This window comes from Lathamus discolor, chromosome 12, assembly GCF_037157495.1.
Source record: "Lathamus discolor isolate bLatDis1 chromosome 12, bLatDis1.hap1, whole genome shotgun sequence".
NCBI classification, from domain to species: domain Eukaryota; kingdom Metazoa; phylum Chordata; class Aves; order Psittaciformes; family Psittacidae; genus Lathamus; species Lathamus discolor.
In genome coordinates, this window is record NC_088895.1 from 6,837,472 (window position 1) to 6,859,597 (window position 22,126).

Consider the following 22,126-nt stretch of genomic DNA (forward strand, 5'->3'; position numbering starts at 1 on the left):
CACCAGATTTAATGGGAACTTCTAATCAAAATAAGTGGATTTAAAGAAATAAAATTGACATGAATTCAAACAATGTAGTCCTTTTCTGACAGTTTCCCAGAGTTTTAAAATACATTTTGCTAGGCATTTCCCAGTTCATTTTCCAACACTTTTACATAGCAGTACCCATAGCTACTAATTAGCTGTGCTGCAATGCTTTCTTTTCACTACATGTTCTAGTTTAAAACCCAAAGTGAATAGGTACTGTAGAATACAGCATATAGTCCTGTGCAATATCCTGACTGCACAGTATTTCAAAGGAGTTTATCTTGACAAATCCTCAAGAAGCATGTCAGCACATATAGACTGTGAAAATACCTGTTAGACCTCATTAGCAGGAATAAACAGGAGAGTATTTGAAACCACGCTTACCAAGCCTAGAGATTCTCTTAGTTTAAATTTAAAATAAGAAGGTCAGCCAGCCTGAAATAATCTTCATGGCTATTCAGTTTATACATCAGAGAGGTATCAACATCTCCTTATTAAAAGGTCTACTTTGTTTCCTTAACAAATATCTCAACCAAGAGAAACAGCGTTAAGATCAAAAAAGAAATCTTTTGCCAGCATAAGTCGTATGAACAAAATCAAATAAATACATTCAAGCACTTACTAGAAAAAATATCTTTATTAATTCATTAATTCACAACACAATAAATATTCGGATCGTACATATGAGGGACCCAGCAATGCTCAGACTTGTCTGCACCATGGGGTGGTTTGACAAACAAGCCCTCATCAGCTGGCATCCTGAGAAGAAGCCTGACTAAATTTTCTGATTTCTTTTTTAATGTGCTCACATATAGTCAGTAATTTGCACTGTACATCAGCCATTTCAATTGGTATCTGTCAGGCTTTAAAAAAACAATTCTTAAGGACCATCCCTAGTGAATCCTTCAGGAAAAAAAGCACAATCATAGTAGTTGTCATTATTCTGTCTTGCTGTTGATGATGACATTAGGGTTGTATAGGTGTGAATGTATGTTTAGTTTTACACTGGGGGCAACAACTTTTTCCACTAAATGAGTAACAGAACTAGGCTGCTGTTCAAGATCCAGGATCAATTTTCATGCAGACCACTCAGCAGTTCTAAAACAAATACAGTTCTATGACTCCTGAGAATGATGACATGCCTTAGTTTCACACCCCACATACATTGAGGACACGTTTCCTTGAGATCTCTTTAGCTGTTCTCCCAAATCACTATTTGGAACTTTACGATGAATGAAATTAACTCATCTTTCCATTGATTTGTCTGTAGCAGCAGACACCTCAGTCTGTTGGATGCACCAGTAAGACAGAGAAGAGAAGCAGCTGACACATGGCTAAACACCAATTATGGGTATAAAAGGAATTGTAATAGGCAATCACTAGGAAAAAAAATAATCTTGCATGCATACACATTACAGTTTAGTCAGAGGTGGGATGTTTCTGACAGCAAAATCTCTGTAGGCTGCAATGCTCAGAATCTCAAAGTTTTGAAATATTAAGTTTTAAAAAAGCTCAATTTACTATGAACTTTTTAAAATTTTTTTTGTATATAAACAGCTGGAAAATCTAGTAGGGTTTTTTTAGCAGCATCATACTCAGAAGGTCTTTAATAAGGGAAATCAACTTCTGAATGCCCAGGGTATGCACACATTTATATACAGATACAAATTTTTCATCATTTCTTCTAACAGCAATTGCAATATTCAAGCAGTGTTTCAACAACACTTCCACTCAAAGAGCTTCTTTATTCAACTACAACCTTATGGATAACTTCACAGATGAAAAATAGCATCAGCAGATCTCATAGGGAATGCGATCTGCAGTCAAATTTTATCACTTCTTCCTCTTTTATGGACCACAAATCAGGAAACTTTCTAAAGAAAGCATTTAAGATTTCTTTTGTTGTTAAGTCAGAACAAATCTTTAGAAAAGCAGTATTCTATTATCAGTGACAGTGTGACAAATGCTGTTACATCACATTTTAGAAGGAAGTTCTGATTACTATTTGTCTAACAGTTTCTCAGTTTTACTATGATTTCTTTATCATAGTAAAAAAGATACCACCCTTGAAAGAAACCAACCATCTGTGTTGCATGCTGCAGCAGTGAAATGGCAATCAAATTAAAATTAGCAAATATATACATGACCATCAGACTATTCTTCTAAACTGTGTAACAAGCAGAAGGATAGCTATGGAACTACCGAATTCCACACACAAAAACACCGATATGAATTAACTGCAAAAAGGATACATTTGTTTCACCTCAAACTGATCTTTTACTACTGTAAAGGGTGTAAGAAATATACGACTATGCATATAAAATGTTGACAACTGCAACTAGGACTGAAAATTTAGTGCAGTTTATTTTGTGTTTGCCTTGTCAGGCTACTTACTTAACCGAGTTCCTCAAAAGAAGCTTCACCATCAGATTTCTGTTTCTTCATAGCTACAAATTAGCCAGCATCTCCCCCTTCTGGATAGCAGGAACATAAGCAGATATTTGCAACTGATAAATGCTTTCTTACTCTGGCCAATACTTAAAAAAACCAAGTTTGCAGCTATTTATTTTCTGTCTTTATTCTGAGCAGGACTATTTATTTTCTAGATCATTGTTTAATATAGTTCCCTTCAGTAACATGTTCTATTAAAGCCAGACCTAAACCATTCAGAATCAGTATCTACCTCATCAGTGAGAAAATCTTAAAAACCAACTAACAAATATATCACTGTGTCAGCCAGATTTCCACATCCTACAAAACATAAAATGTGGCATGAATTGGATTATTAGTGGTTTTGATTGTACTTGTCAGCGTTGCTTAATATATGACGTTCAAGCAATAATTTGTGAGATGTGTCAATTTGAACTGAATTAGTAACTTCAAGAGTAGGCAGAGAAGTCACCATAAAATTCAACATTTTCTTTAACACCTCTGAGCTCATTCATTCTCAGCCATCACAATAATGTTATGAACAGGCTGCCACTGATTAATCCATTGAGATTCATCCAGTAGCAGCATAGCTTCAGTGATAAGTGATTTTCTATTAAATTCCTGTACATACTACATTTTAAAGAAAATCTGGGAACTTGTTTCTACTAATGAGTACAGCGTCTCAGTGTTCAAGATTAGGATAGGTAATGAACTATCCAAGCACTCAGGAGAAAGTCTCATGGCCAAAATTCTAAGGGAGGCCCTGTCCAGTTCCTAGGATCCGTATGAATATTATGTGAGATGCTTCTGTTGGCAGTCAGCCATGCCAACAGAAACTCAAATGACAATGGCTTCATTTGTAGGTGGCCTCAGATGTCAATGGCTTCAGTTATACTTACATATATAAAACTTTTGATTATTCCTGGCTCCAGAAAGATAAGAGTTATAGGCACTTTTAAATAGAGATTTGTTACAACAGGGCTGAATTGGTTTTAGAACTGTGATGGTGTGAGGACAATCCAGCTGAAAAAGAAAGCTGTCTACAGGGAGAACGAGAAAAGATACCTGGAACTTGAACCATTAAAACTGTTTCTAAGTCTAAGTGCCCCTTTTATTTACAAATATATTTTGTGCTTTTTTTCCTTCTTTCCAGAGATGGTATTTTTAACCTCAGCAGCCTGTAACTGTTGCATCCAAGCCAGAACGCTTTGTAATGTGCAACTTGGTAATTTCTTCAGCACAGGTAGGGTGAATGCCAACTGTCTTCATTAGCTGAGGATATGTAGCACCACATCTAAAAAAAAAAAGCAAAACAAAACAAAGATTCACAAAGTCAAACACTATTCACCTGAAGCAGCTAGAATGTCCTAAGACATCAAAGTAATTCTGCTCTTATCCATTTTATCAGAAGAGGAGTTCCTTTATTCTTCAAACAATGCTGTCTGTTATTTCTCAGGCACTTACACAACGTTTAAACACCCAGCTTCACAACACTGTTAGGTAGGGAAGAATTGTCGTAAGAGTTGAGACAGAGAGAATTAAGCAATTTATCCCAAGTCACAACTGAGCCTATGGCAAAAGCATGTGATAAAACTGCAGCCTTCAGCTTTTCTTGTACATACATGTGTGTTTCACTAACTCTGACTCCAGATGGAAAAACACGCATATACACACAGAGGATGAAAATCATAATTAGGACTGCTGGAAAGAATCTGCTGAAGGAAGTAATACCAGAATATTCTTCCATGATCCTAGAGAAAGTCTGGTGCTTAAACTGAAATTATCAATAACATAAGCAGAAGGAAAAAGTCTTTCTTTGAAAAAACAAAACAAAACTCCACCAAAAATCCTGGAGCTAAAATTCCACTAGCTTAATTCCCTTACGTGTCCAATAACATTCTTAGACTTGATGACTTTCCTTCAAGCTGCTATTCCTGGCAGGTCATTCTGTAAGAAGAGCTAAAATGGCCCTAAACTTAAGAATTGTTTCAAGCTCTCTATAGAATAATGTTCTCTCCTTCTACAAAATACAGAGAAGTCTTCTGTCTTCATAGATGTCTTCTCCTACATCCAAAAAAGCACCAACAAGCAAAAAATGGCTGCTAAGCACAGATGTTACTGGAGTGCTGAGTGGGGAGGGAAGATGGTAAGTCATCCTTTGGAGAGGCTGAAGTAAGACCTAATATTTGACAAAGGAGAACAGCAGCTCTTATAGTGGGTGTTCCACATTGAAAACTCTGGATTTGTGAAATACAATAGAAACCAATACAAGAATCTGACCTGCTGAAAACCTCTTACTGTGGCTAAAGTTTTCATTTCCCTCAGGCAAGGCAGAAAAGCACTCCAGTTTCATGTGCTTCCTTTTCACTGGTTATTTTGGATAAAACTTCAAAACAATGACATCCTAAAAAATGTAGTTCTAGAATCTATACCACTGGCAATTAATGGACTACAAACACATGTTGAAAATGTGTACTGAGGGCACACTGCAATCAGTGATTTCCAAGATATTCCTCACATGATACTTGCGGTCCTGCCTTCTTAATCCTTTCTGCTTTTCATTTATGCTAGTCACTCACAACTGTAAGACTAAAACTGCAATAAAATGATGATATTTAAGAAAATGAACATACACCACAATTAGGGTTGATTTCTTGTGTCCCAGCATACTTTCTTCAAAGAGGAGTTAAAAACTATAATTTAGTAATATAAATATACAAGTCAACATTTCTGAAGATGTGAATCAACATTAAGAATGGAAATATAAAAACAAATAAGAAGTAATTGTAGCACACAAGAAGCATAGTAGGAATTCTCCATTTAACCAGACAGGATCCAGAACTATTCTTTGTTCTGTCAAAGGGAGAACATTCATGCTAATATTTGAGTAAAATCAAACAAGATCAAATCACAAAGGTTCATCTACTTGGGTAAGCTTGTTACTGCAATTATCAAATAGCTCCAGACAAAAGCATCTCTCCCCTTCCATCAGCCTACAGAGGTTTCTTTCTTACCTTATCACATTATGGTTAGCTTATAACGCCAAAAACATAAAAATTCATGCAAGTCCTTGCTGAGCTTTTGATGAGCAATGGCTGTGCATGTTTAAAGATGAGATTAAGAAATAAAATGCTTGGCAGGTATAAAGAAAGGTTTTTTTTGAAGAGCAAAAATATCCTTTTAAAGAAGTGACTTGCAAAACTATATGGTGATTTCCTATCCTATGCGTAGAATACAAAAGAAGCTACACTCTGAGAAAACTTATACTAGTAAGTTAATGCACAGCTTTATTTTTTGCTTTAACTATATCAAGCCAACTATATATTTTCCTCAGTTGCTCCTTAACTATATCCAGTATTACAGTAACTAAATCCAGTACAACTTAATGAAGAACTGCAGTATTTTTAGTGAAAATATGTGCAATTCTACATAAAAGTAACAAAAATCATGGATTCTTTATAGTGTTGCCAAAACGAGGCAGCTATCTTTTATAATCTTACAATAACTTAAAAAGCAGGCTTTAGAAGCTAGAGACATTCTTTTGTACTTACTTGATTCCAAGAGCAAATCCTTGAATAACTTCGCCTGCATTTGGTCCAATGAAATGAAGGCCAAGTATTCGTTGCTCTCTCTCTCGTAAGCACACCATCTGAAAACAATACATTACATAGAGATCTTTTCTTAGAACATTTAAAGATAAGGCATGAAGTTGAATTAAATGAAACTGAAGTGCCCTGAGATCCTAGTACAGCTGTTTACTCCAGTGTGCCAAGAACTTACGCACTTGCTTAAGACTTACTGACTTCAATAGGTTTTATGCTTGTCCTTAAGCACTTTCCTGAATCGAAGCTTTATGGATGTTTTTTTTTTTCAGACTTCTGGGAGCCACTGACAATGACAATTTGTGGTAAATTGAACATTTTGTTGTCTGTCATTTGTATGAAATCCTCAAAATACCTTCCGTAGTCTAGTAACCAGACTAGTGTTATTTTGACACTGAGTGGCTACCTTAGCAATTCTCCAAGCCCATGCGCTTACTCTCACTAGCTAACCAACTGTATTTCCAAAGATGACCACTACCAATTACAGAATATTTTATGCCTTTTTGATTCAGTCAGTAAACACAGCAGGATGTTTGGTGAGATACAATTACCACATCAGCCACATAACCTAAAAAGGAGTCAAGGCTTGGAAGCAGCCACAGATGAAGGTGAGTTAATAAGTATCTCGGAGGGCCTCAGTCACTTAACTTTTATTAGAGAACTTAATGAAAACTGTTTAGTTCCTTTAAGTACACCATCTTTATAATTATGAGAAGAAAGTCAGTCTCTCCCTTTGTCCACCCATCAAGCATTAAATCGTCACTAATCTAATAGGTTCTGTTATTCAGTAAGGGCTTGGATTCTTTCATTAGAAATCCCAGGAACAGCAGCAATCTTGACATGGTTCTTTAAATATGAAGGAGTTTAAAAGATAAAACCCTCTTGCAGTAGAGTTTGAAACTCTCAAGTTTAATGTCTGTTCATGTGTTTTGGGAGTTTAGTAAGGACTATATTCAATATCATCCAGCAATTATTATGCTATTACTACTTTACCCTCAAGTATTTAATTTAATTGGCATAATTTAAAGGGAATAGCTAAAAAGTAGCACCACTTTACTTGCACTGGTACTTGGGACAGTTGAGGCAAGCTACTAAGGCATTTACATAAATCATATGTGACAAAATATAATTAGAAAAACTGGAATATTTATTAGCATCTTAAAAGCAGTTCAAAGATGGTATCAGCAGAATGTCAGCTCTGAAAAATTCTAGTATTTGTAAAGCAATTTTAATATGCAGTAGGATATGTAATGAATATTAAACACATGAAGTTTGACAAGAGAGACAGGTTGCACCAAGAAAATATTGCATACATCTTGAGAGGTTTTTTTTTTTTTGCCAAACAGTCCTCCTCAAAGCTGGCTCTACCATATCTTTTGTTTTCAATTAAAAGCCAGTTAAAGCTCACAACACTCACTTTTATATAGCATTGAGTTGCATCTCTTTCAGCCACTGTAAACTCTAAAGGTTTATAATACGCATGGTATACCTGGTAGGGAAAACAATAACGTTTTAGTTAGACAGTACTATTATGTAAAAAACTGCCATTTAGTATTATAATGACTATTATTATGACACATTTATAATGTTGCAGAAAAAAATGATTTATTTATAACCCATTCATTATTTTAAAGAAAAACGTGGAAAGCACAGAAGAAGTTTAACACAAAACTTTCTGAGAGAACCATTAGATTAAAAACAAACTGAAAAAAGTTCACAAATAATCATATTACTCAAACCAGTGTCCCAAATTAAAAGTGTTAGTTTGTTCCTTGTCCCAAAAATTTAATACCTTGCTTACTGAAAATAATGCAAGCCAAGAAGCTTTCCATATCTATAATAATGTATGTGACAAGACAACCTGAACTGTAATTTTTGCATTCTGAATAGTAAATACTTATTTTTATATTAATGGTTTTGCCTGGGGCTCCAAACTAAATCCATCAGCTGAAATTGCTTTCCAATACATATATAACAGGAGCACCTTATGACACACACACACATCAATTACCTGCCTTAATCAATTGAGAACAAACCAAGATAAGAGTTCTGGGACAGATTTTTTAAGTATAAACTGTATTTCAGAATCATAAAAGACAAAACTGACGGGACAGGAAGTAAGCTATTGCGTTTTGTATTTCCAAAGCTAACCGAGTCATATGCTGACAGGCTTTTTGATGAGTGAATAAAAGTAACACAACATAGTTTTTCAAGGGTGACTTGTTTGAATTTTGCCATATTATATAGTGCTTGTGAATTTCTTCATCAGAATATCACAATCTCATTCTTCGTATCAGAGGGCTGGGTGTGAATATATGCCATAATGGATTTCTTCCTCAATATGCAACGCTCAGGCATATTATATCAAGACATTGTAGCCATGAAGACACTTAGCAGCGTGTGTGAATATTTCTGGTGACATCCCAAAAATTTAGGCGAAAGAATATGACCAGCTATTCTGACAGTTAAAAGGAACCTAACCAATATTTAATGATGCTGCAAATATAACTCACTAAAATGTCAGCGAGTTTAAAACTGTCACACCCTATCAATTTTAAGCTTACTAGGTAACAGCTTCTATTGTGACCTGCTGCAATACTTTCAAAGACCTGAGCTTTTCTGAAGACACCAACTCCTTAACTGCAAACATAAAATTTTGCCTGACGCAACAGTGAAACTTCTGATACCAGCTATAATTAAAAATGCTTTCAAACCTCAATATTATCCGATCCGTAACACTGCACAGCTGCTTCTTCTGACAATCCAACACAACCATATTCCAAGGGAGTGAAAACTGTGGTAGGTACCTATTTAAGAGGAAACAGTGTTACTGTTGAACCATATGAAGCATGCAAAAAGGGAAACTTCTGCATGCCTGAGAAGTGTAGCTCTATCACACACATCTAACTTTGGCTACTGTAAAAGCTTGATTCCAGAGGACAAAATGCAATTTATTTAAAGATTCCTAAAAATAAAATAATAATAATAAAATAAAAGTGTAAGATTTGGCTTTTATTATCAAAAAAAGGAAATAACTCACATTTTCATAGTCCATCAATTCTGAAGACTGGCCAAAAAGACGCCGAGCCAGCAGTTTTCCTGCAGCTATTGCTGTGGGTGTTAATTCAGGACGGCCCTAAGAAGAGAGCACAAAGCTTTGTTTTAACTAAGAGAGAAGTAGCATCCAAGGATTTCTCCTGGGACAATGGTCAGAAGAAGGCCAAATCTTTGGAATTTCAGCCTGGTAGCCAGGGCTCCAAACAGAGAAGGCAGTAATAATTCCTGTCCAAACATGCTTTTAAGTCTCCGAGTTCAGTATCCGTCTTAATGGCGAAGTGTATGGGGGGAAACAAATGCCATGAATGTGTCAAAACCTTGTATCTTATCATGTCACCTCTGGAAAAGCAGAGGATATTTATATGCTAAATATTCACTTCCCTCTTTCTTTTCATAGTAAGCCAACAAGAAATTTTTCAGATGGTCTTTTTAAAGCAGGAAAAACCTAGAATAAAGCAACAACGTTTTTATAACATCAGACTTTTTAAAAAGTTGTCTGACACACTTTTACAGACCACAGGCACAAAAATTAGCTATTTGTAGGTACTGTTACTGACTTCCTATATTGGTCCTGGATTGGAAAAGTGGAACATTACTCTCTCTACTGCAACTATGAGTTGAGTTGGTCCCAGTCTCAGGCTCTGGTACTAAAGAGAGGCTTTGTTTGCTACTGGCAAGTGCTAACTTTCTGCAAGTGAGAAATGGAATGATAACAGGATATGATCAGGACATAGTCCAGTTCAAGCCCTGAGTCCTACCTACCTATTATATCTAAAGAAGACTACGCAGTGTGCCAGAACCCTTATTTTGAGTGCTGTCACAATACCACTGGAGCACCAGAACTCCAGTGCTAAACCTAAGGAAGCTGGAAGTTTTTACAAATTCAAATAGGCATTTTCATAGGAATGTTTTTGAAGTCCAAGGAAGAGCAGCCCATGTAAATTAATAAGACCTAACAAATTTCATAAGTCTTGTAAAAAACATTAAGAGTTCATCTATGACATATCATCAAGATGCTTGTCTGAGATGATGAAAGAAGTTGCAAATCTAGAAGGAATGATGTAGAAACGTAAGACAATTGTAACTGAGAAAGACCTTTGTGGGACAACATAGAATGCTGTATAAAATGTGTGAAGTATTGATTCATACAGGTGCTATCTAGATACAAAGCTCATCTCACTCCTGCAAAGCCCCATTTGGAAGTAGTAATCCAATAAGCCCTCAAAAATAGTCTCCAGCAAAAAATAAAGGAGTCCCCCAGCACACACGTTCAAGTTTTTCCACCTTTTTTTTTCATTATCCTGAAGGTTTTTAGTGTTTACTGGAATCCATTCCTCTTTCCCAGCTTATCTTTTTCTTTGTGTTGCTAGGTAGATTCTGTACATGGTATGAGCTACCATGTACTTCATGTACCATGCATATTAATATGCATTTATGGTTTTTTATATGTATTAATAACCACTCAATTTAAAAATGCCTTTGCAAAAACCCAAACTGAAACATTATGTCTAATCCTGTAACAGAAACTATAATTCTAATTGTTAATGAAGACTAACCTGTTTTTCCCCACAGCTCATGACAAACCACAACACTGCAAATCTATCCCTTTTTTCACCCTAAGATCCATCAAGTTACATTTTTTCAAATCCAGCATTCTGACTTTCAAGTCTGTAAATGTCATTTACCAGATGAAATTTGCCATTTGTTTTTTCTTATCCACATTTGCCCGAAACATGGCTGCCAATCATTTCTGTAGCAGGAAATACAGATGTTGTTTTGGCATTCCAGAAATGAATAGAAGATTGGAACGAGAGATAAAATTGTGAAAGCACTGCAATGCATTCCATAAAACCCAACTAATTACTAAAACATCCATGCAGATAAAGCCCAATTTCTCATAAACAATGACTTAAAGACCTTCCTTGGTAAATATTTGAAATGAACATTCACTTTGCAGTCATGTGTAGAACTACTCTGCTGATTATTATGGATATGAATTGTTCCTAAGAACCCTCCAATGTATTATACATTTAAACAAGATGGCTCCTAAGAGAGTTTAAAAAGCTTTGAAGTAATGTGTATTTGTTCTAACACAACTCTTTTTGGTCTCATTTCTATTCAAAGCAACATACTGTACATTCCACCTTCTCTACACATCTTTGTTATAACACCCTTTGAAATATGACAGATGTATAGTGGCATGACCATATGATAAACCTCCTTCTGAGAACTTCTCTACAGTGTGTGCCATGCTTTTCAACAAGAATACTACTGGAGAAAGAATTTTAACACAAAGCATTTATATCAGCACTAAAAAAAAAAAAACAACCCTAAAATTCCAGCTTGATCTTCCTCATCCTGATCACAGAAAAATGAAAATGTCTAAATGCAATTTCACCTGTTAATTGAAAATAATATTTTACCAAAGCTTGAAAAACTTTTTTTGAGACAAAGTGACTGACCTCTGGAATGGTTTTTTTCTCCCCCTTTTCTCCAAATGAACAGCTTGGATAACATTAGGATTCCATTTGCCATACAAGGGTGCAACAAGACACCCATGCACACATAGTTTCCCATTTGTACCAGATGGGTATGACTCACAAATGAAAACAGTCATTCTGAGCATTCACCTGTCTCCTCTCACACTCCCTTTCCAGCCAGGGCACTCAATTAAAACAAAAAAAAGTACTTCTGGCTATTTGGTGGCAATATGGTGCCTATTCATGTGACATGGTAAAGGAGGGAGGAGGAGGGCTTGAGAAGTACTTGCAAAGGCATGAGCAATAGCACTTCATGGTAGCAAAGAGACTCTAATAGAGGGAGAGCAGAGCAAAGAGAAATCCTGAACAGAAACACTGGAGAAAAAATATCTTATTTTTATAAGCAATATTAAGAATATTAAGAAGCTCATACACAGGAAACAAGATTCCCCTTCCTGATCTCTTTTGATAGGTCTCACCCAGAAAGTATTACACATCAAGCTCTTACAGCTTTGTGGTTCTTAGCACACTTGATTCTATTGTGTATTTTCTTTGAGGTGTGCACCAGTACAGAACTTTCTTTCACTGCTGGTACCCATACCAATGAAATTAACTATCTAAATTAATTCTGCTAAAAAAAAAAATATACATATTTAAGAATTAAAACAAACTTTATTGCTTAGCAAGTGGAACTCATTGCTTACACTGTACTGGAGTCAGATAACAGCAATAATTCCTCCTGTCTTTAAACTCTGTTAATGCATGAGTACTATATTGTGATTTCTTTAATTCCCTGTATTAAGCCCATATGCAGATACAAGCTTAAGAAAATACTTCTCCAGAGCACTGATTTAACTGCAGTTTTTCCCCAGTTCACTGGACTCAGTATAAAACTATGTTGCTGTTTTTAACACTTACATTTAGAAGCACATATTAAACAACTCAAGTTCAAATCTGCACTAATAAGGACAAAAGCAGGAAAAGGAAATCCAAATTTTAACAACAAAATGAAAATGACAAATAAATGAAGACCTAATTTTTTAGATCCAGAGTGGGAAAGAGAAGAGCATCCTGCCTCCAACTTTATATTTCTTACTTAACTAAATCCTCAAAGGGCAGAAAACAAAAAGCACCCAAAAGGAAATGACTTGCCCAAAATAACACTGAAGATTGGCAGCAAAACAAGCATCAGCATCCAAGGCCCTGCCAGCACTGCCTCTAATAACTGCTTCTGGGATGAAATTAGAAAGAAAAGTTTGGAAACGGGGAGGCCTAACCAAGGCATGTATCAGGGACAAGCAGGTGTAGGAGGTCACTGTGAGCAAAAAGAGGGCTTCAGGAAATAAGCCAGAGCAAGAAGTGAGAAGTACAGCAGAGGGAACCTGTACGTGAAGTGAAAAGAAAGGAGAGGACCTACACATAATCCCAAAGCTTTGAGTGGCTGGACTGGACAGAGAAGCTATGGAGAGCAAGAAAAACAAAATGGAGAAATAGCTGAGCAGGAAAAGAGTTTTAATTCAGTTTAAAAGGAAACAGCAAGTGATTATCATGAAGATGGAGACAGACAGGAAGAAACACATGTCTACATAGAGGGGAAGAGGTCAGGAATGGTCATCAGATTTATGAGATGGCAGTTCCAGAGTTCAGTTAGAAATCTGCAGCACTATTCCCAAGACATTATGTAACCTGTTGCATCTCTTCAGAAACTCAGAGCACCTGTAGGGTTTGTACATGTGAGAGACCTTTAAAAGATTTTAAACATTGCAGAATGAGAAATCTTTAAAGAGTCTCTCAAATTATACTACATATGGTGTCTGGATATCGCTACAGTATTTAGATTTACCAGACTCTCAAAACAGATGCCTTCACTATACCAAAACCAATCTTGATAGGAAGGCATGTGCTTAATTCCACTAAGTTCAAAAACAGGTGAAAGAATTCTGTATTTTGCAATGCCCAGTTTCTAGATTCTACATATTGCCCTGATTTTACAGGAACAGCAGGCACCTGATGAAAACATCCTCCTGTAACAGTAGAGTTCAGAATCCAGACAAGCATTATTTATGAAGACAACGTTTGAAGATGCCCAGCTTACAGTAGATACTCCGAGTTATTCTGTAAACTGAAAATTGAGGGATTTAGAAGTATTTAAGTGCACTTTGATCAGGACAAGACACTGTTGACACAAGCAACTGTAGATTATCAATAGCACTGGATTAAGGCCACATAATTCTGGTTTTGTACCTATAATAAGTAAATAATTTTGCTCTTGTTATAATGTACCCTCCTTTAGGAAAAACCCCAAACCATCAAAGGACAACAAATAAACAAAAATACTCAAACCAAAACACCACACCTCACGTTTACTTGTTATAATAATTCATAAAGCATGAACAGAAGTAAAATGCGTTTAGTATTTGCAGCAATTAGTTTTTCTTATTCTACACGAAGATACTTCATAGTCAGAAGCATTTTGCTTCAGGCAGCAGAAATGCTGTCTTGGGACTAGTGTCGATTAGCCTCCAAAATAATAGAAGAGGAACTTGTCATGGTCATTCCAAGTAAGTGTATTCAGCTCCAGAAGGTAAGAGCTGCTTTCACTCAGCAGTCACAGGCATTATGAAGTCATACATCTGAAGTGATAAAAACATTATTAGAAAGATAATTGAAGAGATAAAGACATTATTCTTAGCCTCTGACCAATAATGTATTCCCTGATAAACATCAGTAATAATACCTAATGCTGAAACACTTCACAAGATCCATGTGAAGGAAATTACTGACCCAGGTTGCTGGCATAAACACTACAGCTCTGCAAAATGAAAAGAGCAAAACATGAAGATATATGCTAGAGCATGACGACGTCTGGGGACTAGTTATTAGTCAGGAACAAAGCTGGCTTCCTGTTATTGTAAAACAGTTTATGTAGACTCAGTACCTCTGTTATATCTCCAATTGCATAAATGTGAGGAACAGAAGTAGCTTCACTGGCATCAACAATGATCTTTCCAGTTTCAGAATTAGTTTTCACTCCAACTGCATCCAAGTTGAGAGTTTTAATGTCAGGGGCTCGGCCTTAAGAGGGGAAAAAAAGAAAAAAGGTAAAAACTACTGTAAAACTTCAGCAGTCTTAACCTAGAAAGCTGGGATCCTCCACTGTAGGTTTCCTAGAATTTCATGCTATTTGACAGTCCAGGCAGAAACATGACAAAACTGATCTCATACTGAAAAAGCTGTAAGGGTGAAAAGTGTGGATATGAATTTCTTCGTGAAAGGAGCATTATTACTATTGCCTTTGCTCAGACTATTTCAGCGAAAGCTATCCTTTAAAAATGTGCAGGACAACATCCACTGCAAAAAGTGCAAAGCTTTAATACTTTAATATTTGATGCACATTCTAAATTCAGTTTCCTAATGTAGCATGAATATACATATTAATATACATGAACATACATATTAATATACATGAATATACATATACTAAGCAACTTCTACACTGAAAATGTCCCATAAACATTAACTGAATGGCGCTCAGTACTTACAAACAGCCCACTGTGCACACTTGTGGATAAAAATTAATATTGCTGTTCAAGTTAAACATTCCTGAAATCCTCTTTTCTCGTTATCTGATACACTTCTCTTAAAGCATTTTTAATTCCCTCAGCTTGGATGAAAAAGTTTACCAACTTTGCTCTCAAGTCCTTAATGCTGTGTTATTTAGCTCAAACTCTGCATCTGAGCTGTTTCTGCAGAGTTTAGAAACACTATTCCTAGAATTTAGAAACACTATCTTAGATGGATTTAAAAACAAATGAGGCAAATTACACTAAGCTTAGATTTTATTTCAGCTTCCTCTTCCAACGACTTCAAATTATCACGTTTAAAAAAATATTTTGGTGTGTTTTCTTCATAGAGTTACCACTTAGACCACCAAAGTCTTAACATTACACTGAGCTTTCTATAGAGTATCTAACAAAGCAAATCCTCACCCCAAAACTGGAATCTTAAATCCCATCCAATTTTTCAAATGTATTTGAAAGTTAATAAGCACAGTGAAATTATCAGGTACTCCCCAAATTTGTAGGGCCACACAGGATAGCATAGAAAAGATTACCTGAATATATCCAAATGAAGGACATTTTATAACATTGCATCTATTTTTTAGAGGCTATAAATGAACATGGATACATCTACATCTATAGGTCTCCTTTGCGTGAGTCACGATTTTGTGTTTGATGTTAATACAGAGCTATAGCAAAGCAAAACTAAAAGGGAAATGTGTTTTCATTATAAAAACAAGTTCTTTGATGTTAATGTAGGAAATTATTAAACAAAAGGAAAACCTGGCTTGTCAATACAGACATAATTATATGTAAACATATGATTCACTGCTTTATACATCTGCCACATAGCCAGGCCCCTCAAACAATGTCACATCTGAATGCCTCTGTAAAGACTTCTGTGTATTAATTTCATCTGGTGAAACCAACACTTCCTCTGGGAGTACTGACTGAAGCTGTCGGCACTTGGCTATCTGTCTGTCTTCCCTTCTGTTGTCCCCATGGGATGTTGATCTGCTGTTCCTTCTCTGCCCCCTGCTCCCCAGTCCTGATGCTATCAGGCAACAAAAATAATAAACCTCCAGGACCTTATCTTGGCTCGGATGTGAAACAACTTCCTACCGTTGTATTTCTTTGTGTATTGAGAGTAAAGCCTGGATATTCTGCAAATGGACAACTAATGGGGTTTTCTAGTTTCCCCTTTTTCCTGCCAGGCAGAGCCAAGAGAAAGCTTAGCACGCAATGGCAGGCATTGAAAGAGGAAAAAAGCAAAAAACTGTCAATAGAGTCATTTAAAGACCTGTGACAACAACAGCTGAGTCTATCAAATCTGCAGGATAACACTTAACCTTTCGATTCCAGTCTATTTTAACATATGTACAGCTTGGTATTAATAACTAGGAGTTACAAAATCTGTGGTGCTACTTATAGTGAAATTTCTCTCTGAAGTTTACTGCCTAAATATTATTTCTGAAAGCAAAAACCAAACTTTAATACACTGAACTGAAGCTTTATTGCCCTTCAGCCCCATGCTGGCTCACCTCCATAAGCCAGAATTACCCTTACTGATCTTGCTTCACCTCAAATTCAGTAGTTTAGGTTCATGATTATCCAATGTGTTGGTAAGTTTTAAAGTCAACTTCAGGAAATTCTGGTATTTCCCAACATTCACTTTACTTGTATTATAGAATCAGTTCCCACAATTTCTCAGCAGTACTGGGTCAGAAGAACATTTGTTTTATACCCATAACTTCTCAATTTTTTACATTTACAGCTTCAAGAAAGCATGACTTTACAGCTTACTTGAAAAATCAAGAAGGCAGTACAAAACTATGCCAAATCATACCAGGCACCTAACACAGAGATGGCCTCCTGCCTCCCTCCCACTAAAGCCAGCACATAAGCTTTTAATTTGAAGATGTCCACTGCCCTGAAACTGCTACAGAACAAGGACTGTATGACTGTATAAGACACAAGACTAGATCTAGCTTTTATTTAAAACAGCAAGATGTTATGTCAGACATCTAGAAGAAAAGTGCCTTTCTAATCTGACCCTTAAAAATGCTACCTGCCTCCTGCACTTTTAACACCACACCACACCACAATCTCATCTTCAATAAACAAATACAATAACCACATAGCTGTGAAAACCACACAGACCCCTGCCTTCAGGGCCTGCTCCCATTCACTTTTCACTTTAAAAGAAAAAACACCTTTTTGATCTGTTTTTGTAAAATCTAACAACATTCCGAAGGGGGCTATCAGCCAGTTTAGCTACTGAGAGCGACAAGAGACTGCTGAAAGCACCCATCTCTGACACGTGCTAGGCTGGTTATAATGTCATGTGGCCTTTCTGTCCTGTCATCTGCTGGTGGGCTCTGGTTGGTAATCACACCTACACACACATTAAGGTGAAGGCAGCACCAGGCTGCTGTAATCTTCAGGTGCAGAACCTACAACAAAGGAGACTGAAGCAGCTAAACTGAGAAGAAACCATAGGAATAGGCATAGTCAAGTAAGTAGCAGCAGTGATGAGTGATAGCATACTCTTGCATACAGTAAGGTTTCCCAGGGTGATAAAGGTGCAGCAGACAGCAGAATTTTATAGTGGGTCTTCTGCAGCTTCTTAATCACAGAAGCTGGAATGTCTCCTTGCCCCCCAGCGTTTCCAAAATCCAAACTGGAGCCAACCAAGCATTTTATTATCAGGCATGATACTGCAGGTGGCCACTGTGAGTATACTGCAAGGCGATAGGATGGTTCTTCTGGAATAAAACTTAAGCCCAATAGTCTTCTCCACTTCTTACCTATACACTGGCATTTTGACATATAACTTCATAACTTTACCCAATCTGACCTCAGTTTGACCTGAATCAAAATCTCACCCGTGTTCCCAGTCTTAGTACTCTCTCCCATCTTGTTGTGCCTGACACGCTCCCCAAATCAGTTTCAAGTCCACTACCCTTTTCACCTTTAAACCCCTCCTTAAAATCCACAGATCATTCACTAAAACATAGCCAGATGATAATGACTAATAAAGACCCATTCCATGTAACTAATGTCCAGACTACAAGAAAATATTGACTACAGTAAGATTAACTAAGGTAAAAAAGAAGTTCAGAGCCCTTACCACATTGATAATAGCATGCACCAATTTTACAAGGACATTTTTGAGTATTTCATTCATTGCTGATAAACCTTCAGCATGAAAAAAACCTGACCCTTAGTCAGTGCTAGGACAGTAATTGGTTCTTTGCCAAGTCTGCTAAGCTGTACTATCTTTCCTAGCATTGACTAGTAAAATTTATTACACAGAGGCGTCATCTCAGCAGAAAGCTTGTGGCAGCCATGGTGGACTCAGTAAACATGTAGCCATCACCATCTGAAGTTACTTGCATCTGGAGACATGTCATTTTGGTCCTACCCAAACAACAACAAAAAAAGCAACTCCAAATGACATGCAACCAAATGAATATCTTATAGCATGCAACAGGCTTCTAACAATTCTATTTGTTTTGTTCTCAAGGTCCTGTACAAAGTAAAGTGGCCTGGAAACATTTTCTGAGAAGAACGCTACAGTTCACCTTCACATTAGTATTCCCACACTAAGCTTGCTTTAATCAGAGGGTTTGTATAGCCTTAATGATGGCTCTGTAGTCTCAAAATAGTACCCGACAACCATTCCCAAGTGAGGTCACTGGCATCAGTCTCCTGGATGTTTATGTGTGAACAATATCTGCATTCTGTAGAAAGTATCATAGTAATTATACTGGTTTCATGAAATTACTTTGGAGCATTTTCCACCATTATTTTTATTTATGTATATCACCATTCAGATAAAGGCTAGCCATCACTTATCAACTCTGAAAATAGGCTTGAATCCAGAACATTCTCTCACACACAGATTAGAGGCACAGCCAGGCATCTAAACTTTTCCTAGCAGGAAGAAGTGATTTTATAGTTACAAGCTAGTAAGGTAAGTAGCATAAGAGTTACACTCAAAGTTTATGGGTATGTTAAACAAAAGAAGGAAAAAGTACCATCTAGCCTTCTTTCAATAAAAATTACTAGAACATTAAATATTGCCCTGTTCAATAAAGTCTGACTGAATGTCATGAAAACTAGATATTGGGAAACAACCTAAGAGCACTGGCTGATGTAATGGGAATGACAGTTTTCATTAGGACTACAGAAAACACATCTTGCCAAGACAGTAAGGAATTAAAAGTAATGAGAAAGAGACATGGGAAGTTCAGAACAAAGAGCCAGAGTTTCAGCAAACCACATCACATTAGCATTAACAGTTCTCTGAGATCAACCAAGGTGCATTATTTTTCACTGAATGGTTCAAAAGTTAAAGACCTTTGTTTGCAAAGACAAATCTAAGGCCCATCCCCTTTTCTATAGGGGTTGGCAGAGAGATGCCCATAGATCACAGCGATATTTTACTATATGGGACTTTCAAAGAAAATCTCCAAACAAATTTTCTGTTTTCTTAGTTAATCCAAACTGATTCAGTTGTAAGAACTGAAGAAAACTGCTACTGAAAAAAAGTTATGTACTTAAGCCTTTCTTGATACTGAACAGTGATTATCTTATTTTACTGCAGTAGAAAATAAATCTGCCAAGCAGCCAGTCTGACACGAAGGACAATGTATGTGATAGCCCATGATGCACAACACCTGATACCCATTCAGCTAAAGTTATAATTCTTTTTTATGGCAAAGATGATATTATTTCAAAGACAGTGGTGTTCCTCTAAGCTTACGAGTGCAATGGGACTTGAAAATGGTTGTTGTGATGCTCTCATCAGGGAAAAAACTGTTTTTGTAAAGCTAAACTTAAAATCTGCTGCTGGTCATTGTTCTTTCTGTTTTAGTAGCACATTACACTACTACTGTGTTTTGCTAGCATACTACTTCAATTTCTCTGTCAAACTAATTTTAGGATATTTTGTAAACACCTATTTATTTTAATCATCAGCTCAGTGTTGCTCCTCTGCACAGTAAGACCTCATTAGCATCTTTTCTACAGACTCTGTGAATAATCAAATTCTGGTCAGAGCAGTGATCTTTTGCCACCTATTGGAAATTCAAATAGAAATACTACTCACCAATTCCTTTTATATATTAGCTGTGTTGCAACTGCAGCATTCAATTCACAGGTTTCAGTCCTCCAATAGCTGAACCAAACCCATTCTACAAACTTTGGTCTCTTGCAACTTTGTTCTTTGAAACTCAGCAGTTGCATCTGTTTATAAAGGTGCCAATCTCCACCCTTTTCTTTGGATGAAGACCCTGTGCAGTCTGTACATGCACACCCTTACCACTGCTTTGCAGCTCGTGTATATCAGGCACCTAACATATAAATGTGTCCTTAAGAGCAGGGGCAATTTTATGTAAAATTAAAAGTTTATTGTTTCCATATTGGATGAAAAAAAAAAAACCAACTCAAAAACTTATCATTTGAAGAGAATTCTCACAAAAGCTGAAGAGAGCAGTAGTAAAAGACAGAAGGATATTACAGGACTAAATAGGCAGAATGAAATATAGGTCAAGAAAGAGCTGTTCCACTGATCTGGAATGTAACAGTATAATCACTCAGCAAGGTAACAGACCTATAAAAGATACCTACAAAAGCTTTGGATTGAAACCTTTAGACTACATTAAAAGGTATCAAAATGAGATTTTTTTTCTTTTGTTCCCCTGAAATATTTTGACTGGTTCAAAGAAGCTACTGGAAAAGCAAAGAGAGCACTGTGCCTGCTTTTATTGGCTTATTCATGCAGGCAGAAAATCACACATTCCAGAAGAGAAACAAAACTCTTCATAGAAACACAATATCATTCTTTTTCCAAGGGCTTACATCAGGAGATAATACTGAGGCTCACGAAACTCAAAACTGTGTGCCACTGTCAGTAAATACTTTTACCATTATTCATAAAATCCCACTAAAATTCCATGATGTGCTTTACAAAAGTTATGGAAACATCTACGATAATTCAGGCTACAATTAGTTAACAATAGTGGCTGCTTTTAACTAACTCTCCAAGCTGACTCTCTTCAATCAGTATTGTAACTGGCACATCTGCAGACAGGAAATCCTCAACACTACTAAGTTTCCCAGCCTATTATCTGAGACACCTGGTGTGGGTGTGTTGATACAGAGCAAAACAATGAATCATATGGACTGCACATCAATTAACCAGCTTTTACTGTTAAAGTGTTTAATCCTTAAAAGTAGAGTGCCAGTTTGAACACTGGAAAAAAGAAATGAACACAAAACCCCCAAACCCTCAAACTACTAATTTTGCAGCTTCTAAATCCATTGTAATTCAAATCTGTGACAAAAATTACTATATATGTAGTGCTCCCTATCAAAATAGTGAGTGGAGTCATATTACAATTGAGTTGCAATAGTATATCACACAACCTTATCTCATTATAATTAATACTAAACCAAGATTATAGTCTTATTATTTCAATCTTATAGCTCTTTTTTCCATCTTTGATAAGAGCAAACAAATTGACTTGACATTTCACAGGTGTGACTACTCAGTGTACTTCTGCCAGAAAGCTTGAGAAAAAATAAATATGGCATTTAGAAACCCACTTTTTGGAACCATTTTCATCTCACCTCATGAATATTATTCTACAGTTTTCAGGGTTGTCACATCTCTACATAGCATGATCTTTTTTGCTCTTGGTAAGCACTAGTGTCTTTTGACAGGTTCTGGTTAGCATAAGCCTTATTATAGGCTTTTTCCACAATTTATGGAAGCCCATTGCATTTCTAAGAGAATAGTAATCGCAGTAAGCAAATGTTTGTCACAACACACAACCTGCTTTCTGTTTGGGGTATGAGGAAGATATAAAGCTGACTTAACTAGGGGAAGGGGACACCAGATTTAGTCCACTGGGCAAAATATAAAAGCTGTAAATGATCTGTTCCTGTTTCCTGTAATGGATCT

At 36.5% G+C, this 22,126-nt stretch overlaps 1 protein-coding gene across 5 annotated transcripts in view; it reads right to left on the reverse strand.

Annotated features, from left to right (window-relative positions):
• Positions 1–645: 645 nt before the first annotated feature.
• TXNRD2 (thioredoxin reductase 2) overlaps positions 646–22,126 on the reverse strand; it is a 35,426-nt gene continuing 13,945 nt past the window's right edge. For 3 of the 5 annotated variants that reach the window (XM_065692219.1, XM_065692223.1, XM_065692221.1), the window contains 6 exons: positions 14,535–14,671; positions 9,100–9,195; positions 8,774–8,866; positions 7,477–7,548; positions 6,009–6,106; positions 646–3,751 (listed from right to left, as the gene is read on the reverse strand). In XM_065692219.1, coding sequence (XP_065548291.1) covers positions 3,628–3,751; positions 6,009–6,106; positions 7,477–7,548; positions 8,774–8,866; positions 9,100–9,195; positions 14,535–14,671 — 620 coding nt within the window. In that variant the 3' untranslated portion in view covers positions 646–3,627. Of the gene's footprint in view, positions 3,752–6,008; positions 6,107–7,476; positions 7,549–8,773; positions 8,867–9,099; positions 9,196–14,534; positions 14,672–22,126 lie in introns of those variants that run through there. The other 2 variants (XM_065692220.1, XM_065692222.1) reach the window with 2 other exon arrangements.